Here is a 17,924-nt window from a genome sequence, read left to right as displayed (position 1 = left end):
CCGGGGTTTCAAGCAAAGCAGGGGGTTGTGAAATTCCGATCCAAGTCATCCTCGTCGCCAATATGTTGTGTATGTAGTCGGGTTGCAGTCGGATTCAGAGACAGGCACGGACGGTACAGTCATAGAGTGTTTACTCAACTTCTCCTTCGGTAGTTCTCTAGCACAAGTACAAGGCTGCGCATAAGTATACAGTGACACCGCAGGAAGGGGAGTGTATTACACGACACCACATAACTAGTACAGTGAGATGGAGGGAGGAGCATGAGCTGAGGGTGCGGGATGGCATGGCAATGTGAAAAGAGTCGGGGAAGTAGGGAGGCGCAAGGTTATGGATGGTCGGTGTAAAGTGGGATTTTGTAGGCTATTCTATGGTTGAGTTGGAGCCAGTGGAGTTGCTGAAGGATGGGGTCGATGTGATGGCGAGAGGGGGTTTTGGTGATAATGCGGCCAGCAGAGTTATGGAACAGCTGAAGTCTTTAATACTATGGACAAAGACTATGGTGTTCTATTCTGTTCTATTCTATTCTATCATAAAAAATATATTTTTCCCCCAGTGATTTAGGATCTGGAATCAGAATCGCCTCACGCATATCCAAAGGGTTTGAGGGCTGCAGCGCACAAACTCGTTGGAGTCTCTGCAAGGTCCAGCTCATCTATAAACAGCAGAAGGAACCCTTTACTCTGAAAACAATGACAAACAGATGATGAAGGTGCTCTATTTGAGTCAGACCTGGAGGCTTATCCTGCCACTGGTACCCATAGAAACCAGTACTGTACTATACTATCTGTTTCAACTCCTACCCAGAGACTGGCCTGGACAAGGAGGGGCGCTGCAAGGCTGTACTTACCCAAGTTAAGCAATAGGAAGACCCTGGTGGCTAAGGGCTTCGTGAACCGTCATAACTAACAATAACACAAAATATGAATAGAATATCTCCTTTTATTTCAGTTTACAATTATATGTTCATTGTCCGATATTCAAAGCACCTTTTCTGCTCCTGTTAAGGTGTGCTTGGATGTCTGCTTTGAAGAGCAATTGGCCCAGCTGGCTGTGTGAGGCCTCGCTCATGGCCTTGGTGCACATGCACATATGAAATTTGTCCAATGGCAGCTTGTCGCTGCACGTTTTCTCGTGCCACAAGTGGAAAAGGCCACGTGACGGTGCTCGTACAACCATCAGTTTGCTGTGCAGGTACTTCCTGTAGAGGTGCACATCCTCCAGCCCCCAGCCTTTAATGCTGCGGTCAAAACCACCTGCAAGGAACGTGCATAAGCTGGTGAACAGGAAATCCCCAAGCCCAGCAGTCTTTCATAAACTTCCTCTTGATTGCATTAGTACTTCCTATTATTTCTCCTTTTACTGCTTGTCCCATTATTCTGCATTAAAATGTGGTTTAAACTGTCAACTTCCTTTACATCACGAATGTCAAACTCATTTTCACCAAAGGCCACATCAGCGTTATGGCTGTCCTCAAAGGTCCTGATATAACTTATAAATGCCATTACTCTTAATGCAAAAACACTATCAATGTATTACTTATTCAAGTTACAAACGCTACAGCAGCATTGAGAACATACAGCTACACACACACACACACACACACACACACACACACACACACACACACACACACACACACACACATATATATATATATATATATATATATATATATATATATATATATATATATATATATATATATTTTTTTTTTTATGGGCAGAAAACGGAAATCAAACTAAAAAAGTCACAAAAGAATGAGAAGCAGTTACTCTCAAACAAATTTACAAATTTGGGACGGCATTGATCGTTTCCTAGTCCCACCAGTTGAGAAACATTGCTTTACAAGACAAATTATGACATTAAAGACAAAGTCAGTAGCACATCGTAAGGACTGAATTCATTTTTGCTTTCAAGCAAACATATGAAGCTTATTTCCTAATAAAACTCTCCTAGGTTTAACACATTTCTTGCTTGAGGTTACAGATGTGAAATAACTAATTGTTTCCTTTTAATCATCATATTGTCACTGAACATATCATTCATTTTTCTTCATTTATTTTACATAAATAGGGTCATTACCTATATTGAGGAAGTCTGACCTGTACTGGCATGTCATCCCAAATCCAAAGTCTCTCCAGAAACCTTTGTCGGGGGCTATTACCTGAGGTAAATCAAAACAAACAAAAACAACTAGATTTAAAGGATATACAGCAAACCACCTTCATATTTCATCCACCGTTTTTGTTATTTGAGGCTGTAATTGTAATAGGTGACAGCACACAATTACTTTATATTGTGGGGATGGTTCGTATATTAGTATTTGTTTAAAAAAACAAACACACACACACACACACACACACACACACACACACACACACACACACACACACACACACACAGAGGAATAGTCCAACTTTTGTACAAGTTACTCTTTACTTTTTCACCATATTAGATTTTTTTTTAATGTTTTCTGTATTATTTCCCTTATTATTTATTATACCTGTCACTTGTATATCACTATAATTATCAATATTATAATCGATATGTTGATTTTCAAAAACGTTTGAATTAAGCATGTTCCATAAAGTCAATCAAAAATGTGAAATAAGAATTGAAATAGGTTCATTACGATATTGTAGATCTCGATTATTGTTGGGTGTTTTGGGATATGATACCTACAACAAAGTGGGCTTTATTTTATAATAACATTATTTGTTTATCATCTGTTTTTTTTTTACTCACCAGTTGTTGCTCGAGAGAAGGTACACGAGTGTAATTACTGTAGATGATAGATGGATTGTATTGGCTGAAAAGGACTGGGTAGTACACCTTTTTACCTGGTTGAACAAAAACATGTTAAAAACAAATGTTTATTATAATGTTGGTGATAATGTTGAGGATAAATCATTTTTTCCTCTCTCTCATTTAAAAATCACATCCAATCAAAGTCTAGAAACCTCTGAGGACGGGGACCTTTTGGAACAAAACATTATGGTGCTAAAAGCATCTAGTATCAAACTTGTTTGATCATTTGGGCACTCAGTCGCCGAATTCCTCGAGTGTACGATGGACAGAAGAAAACAGCGAGCTGCCATCTTCCAAAAATAATGTGCTCAAAATGCACAACACCGCGGTGATGTCTGATAACATTTATGACGCCCTTCTAGAGCATAAATTACTTGATGATTTTGCAAACATTATTTCTATAGTCCATAACAGGAGCAAAACGGGAGGTTTGGCTTTCTTTTATTCAAAGGTTGCTGCTACTCACGACATTACAACTGTTTCACCCACAATTTAAGCAAAGTCCTCAATTTATGCATAACATCCTAGTTGAATAGAAGGACACGTTATCCATAAAAAAACGCCACAGTTCTCTGTACTTATCATTTGAGTCATTTTTGGGTTGCTGGAGTTTCCTTTAACCCTCAAGGAATGAGGACAAGTGAAAGCAATTTGGTCCATTACTGTGGCAACCATCAATGACAACAACACAAAAAGATGACTTCTCGCGTCTGTGTTGCAATCTGCCACTATTCTCCACTGTGTGTTCAGGGCTCACATTTCATGTGATGCAGCCACATTTGCGTTTTCTCTCAGCGCAGTAGTAAATATGTGCTCAAATTTGTAATCCCTATCCGACTCTGTGGTAGTCGCTCTTTCAAATAATCACGTGATCCGAAAACAAATGAACTAGGCAACTTGGAGAACTGAAAACGACGTAGTTGAAAACGGCTTCAGGTGTGCGGGAGCAGAGCGACGTTATGCAGCCAAAGACATGGACACCAAATTCTCCACACAGTTGCCGCCAGATGTGTGCTGGACTTAAAGATAACTAGATTTGTCCCCCCCCCCCTCTACTATATAAAATACACATTTACTTTTCGAGCCTTAATGTGGAACTCCTAAGAAGACCATGGTTTCTGTATTTTCTTCCCACATTGAGGTTGAATGAAACAGTGACAATAAGGAAAAAATACCCCAAAAAAACCCCAATTCGGACAAAGAACACACACCTGGCTCTGCATTGAGGCGACAAGAAGTTAGGAAGTCTGCCGTGAAGTGGATGTCAACATCGCAGAAAAACATTAGGACGTTATGGCTTCGTCTCCAGGCCCTTGCACCCACTTCTAAGCCCCGTCCACGTGAAAACTCCTCATTCAGCTGGATTAATGTAAATCTCTTGAAGCGGGTCTCCCTGGTGGAGGAAGGTTTGTAGTTTAACTGTATATACATGGCTAGATAGTTAGCATCTATGACAGTGGATGGAACTAACGTCACACGACCTACTTGGTTGTCTGATCCAACACGGCTTTCACCTGGTCGATCTGCTCGCGCCCAAAGTATACCACCGTGAGATGGACCCTATTATCTTGTTGGATACACACCTCTCTGCAACACACATCAGAATGACATAGACACATGACCAGTGTTGGGACTATTGCGTTACAATAGAACGGGTTATTAATAAAATTATGTAACTCTACTGCTGTTACAACATGGGGCGTTCTGCATTATTTAGCCAATTCTTAAATGCAGATCATGAATGCTGAATACTCCTGCCTCACTCACGTTGTCACATGCAACCCTCAAACTTTTAAAGTGTAGGCATTTTACAGTATATTTACCAAAAAAGTACAACTGAATGCAGTTTTGGCGGCACTCTCTTCTGTCTCTCTCAAGCAAAAAGTGTGAGGAAGCTGAATTTCTCCTTATGGGAGATATTCTCCCTACCATATACATCTGAGTCACATTAACAACTATAAAATAAAATACTGAAATCAGCCCGGATGCACGTGTTTGGTTGTGTGTCACTAGTAGTAAGAGGCACCGCGTGGGGTTGGGGCATGGCTTATACAGGAGCAACAAACTAACGGGCAATAAATGGGGCAAATTTGAGCGCAGATATTACGGTAAAAGTGTGCTGAATTTTGGCCTTTTTAGTTGTAAATTCCATCCATCCATTATCTGCACTGCTTATCCTCAGTAGGCTCCCGGAGAGTGCCGGAGCCCATCCCAGCCATCTCCAGGCAGTGGGCAAGGGACACCCCGAGCTGGTGGCCAGCCAGTCGCAAGGCACACAGAGACAGACAACTCACTCGCTCATTCACACCTAGGAACAATTTGGACTAGCCAGGAAGCCTCAGGAATGACCCAGGACACGCTGGAAACACTTTGTCTCTAAGATGGCCTCGGGACACATTCGGATCCTGTCGGATGAGCTGGACGAAATGGTTGGTGAAAGGGAGGTCTGCCCCTCCTTGCTGGGGCTGCTGCCCTCGCAACCCAACCTTGGATAAGCAGCAGATAATACAGTAGATGGATACCTTGTTACTTTTCAGAATGACAGACTACTTTTTGGTATCAATAATTTAGGTGCGGGATATTAACTGAATTTTATTTTAAATTAAGTAAATAGTAACTTTAACTAATCAATGTTTTTCAAAAATGCGCCCAACACTGCACACGACCATACAGAAAGAGATCAAAGACAACACAGTCCCTCCCCCAGACATTACCGAAAGTTCCGGACAAATTGGCGGAAGGTGTCGGCCCTTTGGGAAAGTGGCACGATGATGTTGATGAGCATGCTGCTCGTGTCCATTCGCTCGCACTTCACTTTTGTTAAAGGGCCGAAAGGTCTAAAAAGGACCGTCCTGGCGTACGCACGTGGGCCGTCATCTTTGAACGTCATCTCATACAAGGTTCCCCTGTCCCGCTCAGTGCGGGACAGCCCTATGAGTTCAACAAAATTCTTCTTCAGTACAGCTGGTGACATCTGCAGTGGTACCGCTTTATACGAGCACTTTTTACCATGAGGATTTCGGTATACGAGTTCTATTTACAACAAAAAACTTGCTCGCTATACGACGGCAAATCCATTTCATGAGCAGTCCCAGAGGCTACTTGAAAAGAATGCTCGAGACCACTCACAGTTCCTGACTGCTACTGCCAGCATCAGCTTGTTCAATTAGCGCAAGCAAACTACTATAGGAAAGAAAATAAAAGAAAACATTGTGATGTACAATTTGTGTGTTACAGTAACTTTAATTTTAAGTGTACAGTATGTGCTTACATATCAACAGTCACTCTGTCTCGTACCTGTAAACCACCACCAACTACTCCTCTTATTATTGATAGCAAGTGCTCCTCATAAACCTTCAAACACAATAGGGCAACTATTTACTCACAGACCAAAATAGTACATTAGGTCCATGTTTTAAGCACTTCATTTGTTAAATATTGAAGTTTTGTAGTTTTTTTGCAGTGTTACTGTAGTTTTATTTTTGGACTACTTTTGTAGCATTTCTGAAGTAATTTTTGTGTAGTATTTCTATAGTAGAGTTTTTCTGTAGTACTTTTGTTGTATTTCGAATGTAGATTTTTTTTGTTTTTATAACTGTAGTATTTTAATAGTACAGTGTTACTGTAGGTTTTTTTTTTTTTTTTTTTTTTTTCATATTTCCATAGGATAACTTTTGTAGTATTGCTATTGTTGTAGTTTGCAGTATTTATGTTGTAAACCTCTTGTAGTGGTATCTTTGTAGTAACATTTATCCAGTAGTTTTTTAGATTATAGTATTATGTGTTTATATTTTTTTCGTATTTCAGTAGAAGTATAATTGATGTATTTTTACAGCAGTATTTTGATTGTATTTTTTTTAAAATGTTTGCATTATTTGCATAGTAGTATTTTTGTCATATTTCATTAGTATTTTTGTAATATTACTGTAGTTGTCTTTTTGTAGCATGTTTGGAGTAAATAATGCTGTAGTAGTTTTTTAATAAAACAGTAGTACTGTTGTAGTATTTTTGTAGTAATTCTAAATATTTTTTTTATTGTCAGAATGAAAGCAAAATAATATATGAGGTCCCTGTATTTAATATTTAGTTTTGTAGTTATTGTGTGCAGAAGTAAATGGAAGGAGACCAAGAGGAAGGCCGCGATTGAAGTGGAGGGATGGTGTTATGAGGGTACTACAGGAAAGAGGTGTTGTAAAAGGATAGTGGGATGTTTGGACGCGTTCTAAGGGATGGGCAGTGCACCTGTACGATGCGGCAGGGGTAAACCAGTGAAAGCTGTTGGGCCCTGCTGTTGAACAACAGAGTGTGTCGTGTCACCCTGACCCAAGTGACATGGCCGCTTTCTTGTGTCCCGTTTCATCTGGAGGGACGAAAGCATGACCAACTTGGGGGCCGTGTGGCCTAACTTGCTTGGGTGTTTGGGCATTTGGGTTGGCTATGATCCAAAAATGTTTGTGTGTGTGTTTTTTTTTTTCCTGTTCTTTTAATTTTCTTTGTTATTGTATGTGTTTTGTCTTGTTGTCGGTCACCCCTCTTGAGGGACATGACCAAGGTATAAAGACAGAGTTATTGTGTAGTATTTTTTGTATTTCTGTAGAAGTATTATTGAGTGAACACACAAAGTGACAATGGGGACCATTTTGGCACCAAAATAAATTAACCACTCTTCGGGGCCCCCTAGTGATTGTGGCGCCCTAAGCAGCCGCTTAGCTCGGCTCTGTGTTACGGCGACTCCCTCAACATGAAAAGGCTCATAATGAACTCACATTATTTAGTAAATATCATCTTATTTATCTTACTATTGCATTTTTATGTTTAATTACGATCAAAATGTGTTTTAAGTGATCAACAAGATGTGTTTTAAGGCTATATAGGGTTAATGTGATCGTTTTTGGGAGGGCGGGAGTGGATTGTTTTTTTATAATTTCAAGTCGGGAAAATTCGCTTGTCACACAAGCAATTCAAGCTATGAGCAAGATCATAGAACGACTTAAGCTCGTGTGAAGAGGTACCAATGTATTATGAATACGGAAGAGTTCCATGGCGACTCACCTTCGACGAAGTCCGAAGGGGAGAAGGTGCGCTTCCTCCTGCTGTCATCTGTGTGTTGATGAGGTTCGTTGAGGATGTGCAGAGCTGTCTCCACACTGCCGATTAGCTCGTCCCTGCGGTCCTTCCTTACCGGTCTCTCTTCGGGGTGTCTGGTCAGACCCGTCTCCAGCTGGTACACCCTAAGGGGGCCCAGACACTTATCATACGTTGACAATAAACTGCTAAATTAATAATAATATATTTAATATATCATATTATTTTAAAATGGGGTGCATTGTTTGAAGTGTCCTTAAGACAGTTGAAGTATGTACTTGTCCTGATTTCCCTTCCCTATCAGGCCTCACCCTTGTCACTGTTTAAACACTCAGACCCCTTGGCTCTGTGCTAGATCGTTGCCTTCATGGACATGTCCCAAACACTCTCAGTATTTTGTTGTTGCAGTGTACGCAACCCTTGCTTGCCCTTTTCGGATCACAGGTATCACCTGGCGAACTCTTGGACTGTTGCTTTCGCTAAATGGATATACTGGGATAGAAACCGCTCGGCTGCATCTTGGACCACAATTGTTTCTTCGCTCTCTGGCTTCCCATGTACTAAACCCTGTTTGAATAAAACACCTTTGTGACTACACTAATCTATGTTTCTGCGCTGTGCCTCTGTTCGAACCCTGAGTGGGTCCTTGCCAGCATTGTAAAGCTTCAAAGGAAACACGAAAGCATTGAAAGCAACTTGAATCAAAGGAATAAGGTAAGCATTGTAGGCAACTAAGTGTGTTTCTTGCCTCCTCAGTGTGTAAGTATCAAATGGAATCACAGCATATTCGCTTGGTAGCGTCACTCCAGTGTTGACTTCAGCATGGTTCAACTGTGAGCGAAAAAACTCCTGGAATGACAAATTTATCAAGTCATAATCATGATCACTTTGTCGAACTAGGTTGCGCAAACGTTTTGCTCCACAGACTATTCAATGGAAGAAAATCCCACTTTTACATTGTTTGATTTAAAATGGAGAACTATGTAAATCTGTCAAATATTTCTTATATTGTTAGACTGCTTGGTATAGTTTCTGTAGTAAACAGACAATCTTCAAAACACTGGTTACTTGACGATCATTTGTTTAGTTTTGACATTTTGATCATATACTTAGCAAAATCCACAAGTTGGTCCCTAAGGATGAGGACAAAAACTTCTTAGATTTCAGTAAAAACAGAAAAAACAAAAAAAAGATTCACATGGTTTCTAAAGCAAAGAGATGATTGGTGATGGTTTTCAGAAGAGCGTTTGTGATAGCATATTCACTCAACAGCTTTCCAAAAATGATGGCCTCAAGAGATGGATAAAAACAGTTTAATATGGGTTCTTAAAGGGACAGTGTGTATTATCTGGCCACTAGATGTCACTGTATTGCGTAGTGCAACCAAAAAAGAGTGTTAAACATCAAAAGGACTAATACAAACTACGGAGCCTCAAAGTGACCAAATCGCAGCATTATTGTTCTATTTTTCCCATCCTTATGTGAGGTTATTTTCTTAAGGACTCGTAGCAGCGACTTCATGATCGTCCCCACATTTTGTGTTTTTGTTTTTAATTGTTGGTGTAGCATAAAAATGGTAAAAGCAAGAAAATGCCTCTTTCAAGTGAAGTCCAAACACCAACCCTAACCCCAAGAAAGATGGAAAAAGAAGAGTTTATTCGAGAGTTTCTGAGAAATGCACGTACTTGCAAAGCGCACATCATAAGTATTTTGACAGCGGTCGCAATAATGAGTAAAGCCAGGAGACGGCGATTGCAAATATAAAACTTCAAAATTCCGTACAGCTCCTTTAAAAAATACAAATTGTCCCTTCAAGTAAAACTCTACAATCTTACCCTGTTTAGATTAACGATAGCCCATACATTTGTTGAATCCTATAAGTTGACCTCATTATTTAAAATCTGTCTTTGACATTTTTGATGAGCATTAGTTAAGTGTACCTCTGAATGAACAGTTAGTAAGTGAATTTGTCGATTTCTAAGGTATATAAGGCAGGACTTATTAGAATAGGAAAACCTAATTTGAAATATAAGTGTTGTGTGAAAAATAAACGTGTTATTTTGAGGGGTTGGTCTGTAGTTTGCAGCAATCCTACTTTCAAGTCAAACGGTGAGGGAGCTTTTTGCAGACTTTCCAGGCCCTGAGGTAGAATCCCTTTCATTTTGGCTTTATCCAGCGACTCCTTCACCTGCAAAGTCCGGTCTTGGAGCGCCTCTTTTAGCTGTGCTATCTGCTTGCCTAGGCTGTCAATGTAATGCTTGTGGGATTCCTCCTTTTCTTGGAGCATTGCCATGTAGCCTTCCTTGCTGGTGGTGCCGGATGACCATGGGTGGTCTTGCCGGGGTCCTCTGGACACGGGTCTGCAGGCCAGCAGGTAGAGCAGAGCAACGCAAAAACAGAGGCCGGCTCCCACCGAACTGACCCGGGCCAGCAGTACCAGCAGCCATCGTTTAAACATGATCGTGGCAATGTGAATAACAAAAAACTCCCGTTTGATTTTGTCCTTACACGACTTGTCAGCATTCTTCTGTGTGGGTGACCGAAGCTCCTAAAATCATAAGAAAAAACAATTAAACATTTGGGAAATAATCACTCATTTCATATTTTTGTTTTAAAGCAGAGATGTCAAACACAGTTTGTGCTTTAGGGCCGGATCCAGACTGTACTGTATTTGTTTTCAGGTGGGCCGGATCAGTAAAAGGATGCAAACTTAATATTTTTAGCTTACTGTAGCTTTCCAGTATTATGCTTTATCATACGGCCTACTTTAGTAAGCTACACTACATATAACAATCATGGATGACAAGGGATCTTTTATAAGCATAACACATTAATTCACAAAACAATAGGAAAACAAAAAAATATCATGTTTGGCATTAAATGCCTTAGCTGGTTTATTTTAACAGTTGGACTTTTTTGTTCATTTTCATTGAATTTAGTTTTTTCTGAAAGTTGCAAGAATAATTATTTATTTATGTTTACAGCTTGTTGTGAACATTACGCTTAAAACTGTTTTTTATTTTAAGTTAAAAAAAAGTTTGTCCATAAATTTTAAAATAAAATTCAAACATTTACAGACAAAGATCCCTAATCATTAATGTTTACTGTTGATTGTATAACTGATGCAAAGTATTACAATGTTTCACTTCCTTATATAATCTGGGAAACATTTTGAAATATAAATTCTCAGAGCTACTGGTGGGGTAAGACTAGGGGAAGAAAAAGAGGCTCATTAGTTTCATTATTGCTGAGGTTTAGATAACACATAAGTTAATAATAATATACTCCCTGCATCCCGAAATGCCTTGTACACAACACAGTAACCTGTGTAAATTTAACACTTTATACAAGGAGCGTATGTTTATTGAGAGAATGTAAAAGTTTACCGTTTAAAGGGACACTGTATAATATTAAGTGCCTCATAATGGTACAAAAACTTGCATTAAGTAAAAAAATACACATATCTATGTTGTTATTACTTAAAAAAAATCATAGGTTGAGAAATGTATATTTCTTTTGCAAAGTGGAATCACTATCACCACCATGTTTGTCTGGCAATTTGCTTCTAGCCTGTGCTGTGTGGCACTGGTTTTGTTCGCATTAGACAATCCCGTATATAGAGGTCAAATATTCCACACTGGGGGTTCAAGTGTTCATTTAAAACTGTTGGTTTTAAGGTTCTCTTAATAGTGTTAATTTAACACTCAAAGAGTAAACTTGTACATTACCTCAGTAAACAAATGGTCCTCATCTACAGAGTGCTTTATAAACACTGGTTATTTTACTGTGTATTAGAACCACAATCTCATTTAAAATATAATATGCAAATTCTGCAAGGGTATGTAAAACAGAAGTTAAGACTTGTTTTTTATGAATCATGTATCATACGTACGAGTATGTTTAGTGCAATGTTGTCTTAGAGAATAATATGGAGAAGCAATGGTAAACTTTTTCTGCACGCTAAAATTGTGAACTTGACCTTTTCTAAACACACAAAGCTGAAGTGATGGAAACAAGCTTGTCTCTGTGTACGTGTGTGCTAGCATTCCCATCGTCAATTTATTCGCAGCACAGTCGCGTCATTATAGCACAGGTAGAGGCTGATCCCATGAAAGAGCTGCCTATGTTTCCACATCCACTAATGTGTGGCCTACTCCCAGTTAGTGAATGTGAGCTTGTCTGTCCAGAAAGGACTGTTTTGTTATTACAGAGGCATGCATGGTGTTCTTTCTTTCACCTTAGGGAGAGATTTAGCAATAAACATAATTTCAAAATCTCAATAGCTTAATAAAAGGTGTTGTGTGTTTGTTTGTTTTTTAATTCTCTGCACATAATCGTTTAATTAAAAAAACAAAGCTGACAACAAGCATTCTCTTATCCAAAACAATACGAGTTGTACTCACCCAAGTGATCACATCCTGTTTTTCCTAACGTAGAATGAGTTGTGAGAATTTTGAAGGTGCACAACATGAAGCTTGACGTGACCCTTAAGGAGCAAAATAAGCTCATGCGTGCATCAACCTCTCCTCTCATCGCCACCCTCCTGCCATTTGCCTCCTCAGGAGGACCACCCTCTGCCTACAGCTTCTGTTTTCTGCTCATAAAAATAGGACAGTCCTTGTGTAACCCTTAAACTAGGGGTCAGTAACCAATGGCTCACGAGTCATATACAGTAATCCCTTTTTTTCATTAGATTCCAAAAAAGACCTGCGATAGTCAAAACTAGCTAAGTAGAAAAATATATATATTTATCAGATATCAGTCACATATAATATATACAACTGTAACATATAAAAACTATAGATCTGTCATGAACCGGAACAGGATCGGGACCCAAATGCGTGACAATTTCTCATACAAGCCTTTTATTTTACGGGAAATGGGGAGTCATGTATGTTAGGCAGCAGTCTGGCGTGGAATGACAGGAAGCAAGACCGAAGAGATCGATACCAATTACCCGAGCAGATATCGTACAGATGGGGTCGATACTGGATAGATGGGACAGACAGGATTAATATCGAACCTGGATATCAAAATCAAACAGGACAGACTAGACGGCAACGAAAATTGGAGAGAATAGTAAACAGGACAAAAATAGACGGGAGCAATACCGGACAGGAAACGCAGGCAGGAAACCGGACAAAGTCAAAACCCACGTCTTGCAGGGCAGAGGTTCGTTGACTGACTGAAAAAAGGGGAGTGAGAGTACTGAACAGAAGGAAAGCCAATCTGTCAACGAGCCCCAGCTGGCGCCACACAGGCGGGGCCAATTGGGCGCCATGTCAACCGTGACAAGATCTACAAATCAAAACACATAACACAGAATCACAGTTGAATGAATCAATGGTATTTATTATCATTATACAATAGATCAATTAAATTGGAGGGCTTTTCCTTTTAGTGCAACGAAATTGGTGGGCTTTTTCTTTCAGTGTAAGCATCGGATATCCTTGGACTGAGCCAGGTCTCCGTGATAATTAAAATACAAACGTCACAAAACACACAGCCATCAGCGACCAGCCCCGTTGACAGCATTTACACTGAGTTGTCTGCTGCAGGAAACAAAGCACAATATAAATCTGCAGTATCAAAACCGAGAAAAGTAAAAGGCGATACATTAGGGGATTACTGTTCAGCTCTTTTGGTGGCTACATCTGGCTCAGTGCCTACTTTACATAGGTGCAAACTGGGAACCTGACAGAGGGTTTGCTTACATGGTGTAACATAACCAGAATACTCAGTTGCAATATCCATCCACACACTGCACCGCCTATCCTCACTGGGGTTGTGAGGGTGCAGGAGCCCATCCTAGCTATCTTCAGGCAGCGGGCTGTGGTAAACCCTGAACTGATTGCTAGCCAGTAATAAATGGCAATAGTCTGATTTAAATCCGTAAGTAAATTTAGCCATTAAAAGCCCTCTATAGTCCATGTACCCATGTACGGTAAATTATTGCTTCAATCCCCAAGAGATCTGCTGCTGATCAATTGGTACAGCACATGGGCAACTTCCACTACATCCCAGAAAAAAACATTTATTTTTCACATTAAAAATAATGTATTTAACTGCACTAGCAATGTGGTTTTGAATTTTAAATCATTCCCTGCATTTTTCCCTCAATGTTGCCTCCCTGAATTAAAAAAAAAAAGAAAAGCAGGCCTACACAGACAAATCAAATGAATGAATGGATGCTCTTTATTGTCATTATATAATCGTACAACGAAATCGGTGGGCTTCTCCTTTCAGCGTGAGATAAACGATGACTAAATCCATAAAAATGTGTAGAAAGATAAAAAGTGTAAAAAAAAAACATTCATCATATGTAATAAATATATGCATATATCCACAGTTGTACAGTGCATTGTACTCAAGAACATGCTAGATGAGAGTTCGGGGTGGTAATGGCTCTTTGGAAGGAGCTGTTCCTCCAATTGTTTTTTTTACTATGATGTTTTGGGCTCAGCAGAGGCACTGGACAGAGTAGATGTACACCATGGAAGGGAGAGGGCAGGCAATGATGCACTGAGCTGCCTTTGTTGTTTTCTGAAGCTTCCTTCTGTCTGTCTTATTGCAGCTACTGTACCAGGTGGAGACGTAGTAGGTCAGCAGGCTCTCAATGGACAAGCTTCCCGTCCCGACTGTTTCCCCTGAGGACTTTCAGGAAGTGTAGACGCTGTTGGGCCTTTTCTATGATAGTTGTGGTGTTTCCTGTCCAGGAGAGATCATCAAGGATTAGGATTCCCAGGAACCTGAATGTGTGGACCTTTTCTACAAAGTTGCTGTCAATGTAGAGAGGGGCGAGTCTCTCCTGTTTTCCCACAAGTCCATGATGTTATCCTTGATTTTTTTGTGTTCATGGCCAGGTGGTTGTCAAAGCACAAGGATGACGGCCTCTGCACCTCCTCTCTGTAGGCTGCTTTGTCCCTTTTTATGATACGAGCCCGACCACTGTGGTGTCAAACTTGATGATAACATCTTCATGGGGGGACCAGTCTTTAAAGTCGTTTTACAAACCGAATATTATCACAATTTCTGCTATTTCTGTGAGGATTCAAGTGTGGATGTCAGAAAGATAAGGCCCGTGACAAGGTTTTTTACGGCTCCTGAGTTGATCTTGAATCAAGAATATTTGTGTAGATTTTCCATTCATTCATCCATCCATCCATCCATCCATCCATTGTTTGCACCGCTTATCCTCAGTAGGGTCACGGGGGCGCTGGAGCCCATCCCAGCTATCTTTGGCAGTGGGCAGGGGAAACCCTGAACTGGTTGCCAGCCAGTCGCATTTGCTCATTCACACCTAGGGACAATTTGGACCAGCCAATAATCCTGAAATGCAAGTTTTGTGCGGAGGAAACCCACGCAGGCACGGGGAGAACATGAAAACTCCACACAGGAAGGCATGATCCTATGATCTCAGAACTGTGCCGCGGACGTGGTAACCACTCAGTCGCCATGCTGCCCTGTGTAGCTTTTTGTAAATCTATATTACTTCTCCTTAAAGAAAGTGTTGTTTTCGGTTAATACATTTTTGCTGAATGATTTCATGTCCGAGAACAATCTCTTTGAATCAATGCAATCAGGATTCAGGGCTAACCACTCTACTGAGACAGCTCTGATTAAGGTAACCAATGATCTCCTACGGGCAATGGACTCTGGCGCATCATCACTTTTGCTGCTGCTGGACCTTAGTGCTGCATTTGACACAGTGGACCATAATATCTTGCTAGAACGGTTGGAAAAATGGATTGGTCTCTCAGGAAACGTCCTCTTATGGTTCAGATCCTACCTCTCAGATAGGACACACTGCGTTAAATATGGCGAATTTACATCTGAGCCCTTTAGTGTTACCTGTGGTGTTCCGCAGGGTTCAGTGCTTGGCCCCTTCTCTTCAGCATTTATATGCTTCCACTAGGTGATATTATTCGCAAGTATAATATCAGTTTCCATTGCTACGCAGATGACACTCAACTCTATCTCCCGATGGAGGAATCTGCCACACTAAACTGTGGAAATTTGGAGGCCTGCCTCACTGAGATAAAAGAGTGGATGTCACTCAATTTCCTGCATCTTAACTCTGAAAAGACTGAAATGTTAGTTATTGGTCCATCTAAGTCCCGTGACTTATTCTCTAAAACCGCTGTGAACATAGACAATTGCCACATCACACAGAGCGACTCACTTAAAAATTTAGGTGTCATATTTGACCACGATCTGTCCTTTCAAACACATGTGAAGAAAATTACTAGAACCGCTTTCTTCCATCTCCGTAACATTGCTAAAATTCGTCCTATACTTTCTCAGTCGGATGCGGAAATCATAATTCACGCGTTTGTTACCTCCCGTCTCGATTACTGTAATGCACTACTTTCCGGTCTTCCGATGACCAGACTCAAGAGTCTTCAGCTGGTACAAAATGCCGCAGCGAGGCTATTAACTAGGACAAAAAAGTACGATCACATCAACCCAATTTTGGCTAACCTGCATTGGCTCCCTGTTAGCCTAAGATGCGATTTTAAGGTTATCCTATTACTATACAAAATCATACATGGACTTTCCCCTTCATATCTTTCAGATCTGATTTCCCCCTATGTCCCGGCCCGAAGCCTTTGTTCCGAGAGCGCCAGTCTCCTGGTGATCCCAAGAGCCAGGAAGTGTTCCGCTGGTTCGAGAGCGTTCTCCATCCGGGCACCGGTGTTGTGGAATCCTCTTCCCCCTGAGATCTGATCTGCTGCCTCAGTGGACATGTTTAAGTCTAAGCTTAAAACTCACTTCTACTCTTTAGCATACGAATAACCTAAACTTCTTATATCTAATAACTTGTTAAGCCCTTTGAGACTATTTGTGATTAAGGGCTATACAAATAAAAATGACTTTACTTGACTTGCAAGTTATTGTTTCTATGCAATGAATTTTTTGAAAAGGCCTCAGTTAAAAGAGTTATAGAAAATTGCTATTATAAATATATTTATACGCTTTGAAGTAAATTAAACCCGCTTTTGCTAAAAAAACAAACTACAGGCTAATTATGGTGCATGAATAATATCTGATCATATTGGAATGTATTTGTTACGTTTTCAAAATGTTCAAAAAGGTTCACAAGACTATACGCGTCATTTCAAATATTCACATAGTTATCCAACTCAGCCAATTACTCCTCTTATAAAATGATTGCAATTCCCCTTTTTAAGCGATGACAAACCTTAACGCGGAACCTATTTCCTCACAGAAAGACCATTTATTTACCAAGAAAAACAATTATTCCAGCATCTTTCTTGGTTGTTTATTACAGAAATGCCCTGCGATTGGCTGGCAACCAGTTCAGGGTGTCCCCTGCCCACTGCCCGGAGATAGCTGGGATGGGCTCCAGCACCCCCCGCGACCCTACTGAGGATAAGCGGTACAGATAATGGATGGATGGATGGATATTACAGAAATCCTATTAATCCTACTCCGGAAACATTACAAGACTAAAAAATACCGCAAGAATACTGTAATGCCCCTGGGCATGATCAACAATGCACTGAGTCACTGATTTGGTCCCGTCGCCAATTACATAACAAAATAACAAGCGGTATAAACATTCACGCAAAAGTTATTACTGGTCGCAACTCAGACCGTTTGCGTGCACACACAAACTGACTTTAAAGCACACTGCTTCAAAGCATCTGTCACCTCCCTCCTCTCTCGCGTCACGTCTTTTCTTCAAGGGACAATGTGTGAACACAAAAAACAGCAAAAAAACTAACAGACATTACAAGACTACAGAAATAGGTAAAAAATCCTACTACGGAAAGAGTACAAAAATACTGAGGAAATACTACTACAAAAATAAAACAGCAAAGATACTACATACTATATGTAAAAGATGGACGGAGTCCTCTTTAAACTCAACATGAACTTGTTTATTTACAGAACACGATAAAGCGTATTTGCAAGTTTACAAAAATATCTCCAGATACCACGCGGTCTCCCTGTGTAGCGTAATAACGCGTCTGCCGCGCAGGCACAATCAATTACCGTATAATTG

General features: G+C 40.3%; 1 protein-coding gene across 1 annotated transcript; it reads right to left on the bottom strand.

The window, feature by feature from the left end:
• Window positions 1-944: 944 nt before the first annotated feature.
• On the bottom strand, window positions 945-12,433 carry LOC148365752 (chondroitin sulfate N-acetylgalactosaminyltransferase 1-like). Its single transcript, XM_088336178.1, has 10 exons — window positions 12,298-12,433; window positions 9,990-10,442; window positions 8,643-8,743; window positions 7,862-8,040; window positions 5,524-5,740; window positions 4,295-4,396; window positions 4,021-4,202; window positions 2,747-2,841; window positions 2,084-2,165; window positions 945-1,254 (listed from the first exon to the last, which is right to left on the bottom strand). The coding sequence occupies exons 2-10, from the start codon at window positions 10,350-10,352 to the stop codon at window positions 965-967; spliced, it is 1,611 nt and encodes a 536-aa protein (XP_088192304.1). The 5' UTR covers window positions 10,353-10,442; window positions 12,298-12,433; the 3' UTR covers window positions 945-964.
• Between the last annotated feature and the right edge of the window lie 5,491 nt (window positions 12,434-17,924).

Source organism: Urocampus carinirostris, chromosome 5, assembly GCF_059441175.1.
Source record: "Urocampus carinirostris isolate Australia breed hairy pipefish chromosome 5, RoL_Ucar_1.0, whole genome shotgun sequence".
NCBI classification, from domain to species: Eukaryota; Metazoa; Chordata; class Actinopteri; order Syngnathiformes; family Syngnathidae; genus Urocampus; species Urocampus carinirostris.
This window is presented reverse-complemented; position numbering and strand designations above follow the sequence as displayed.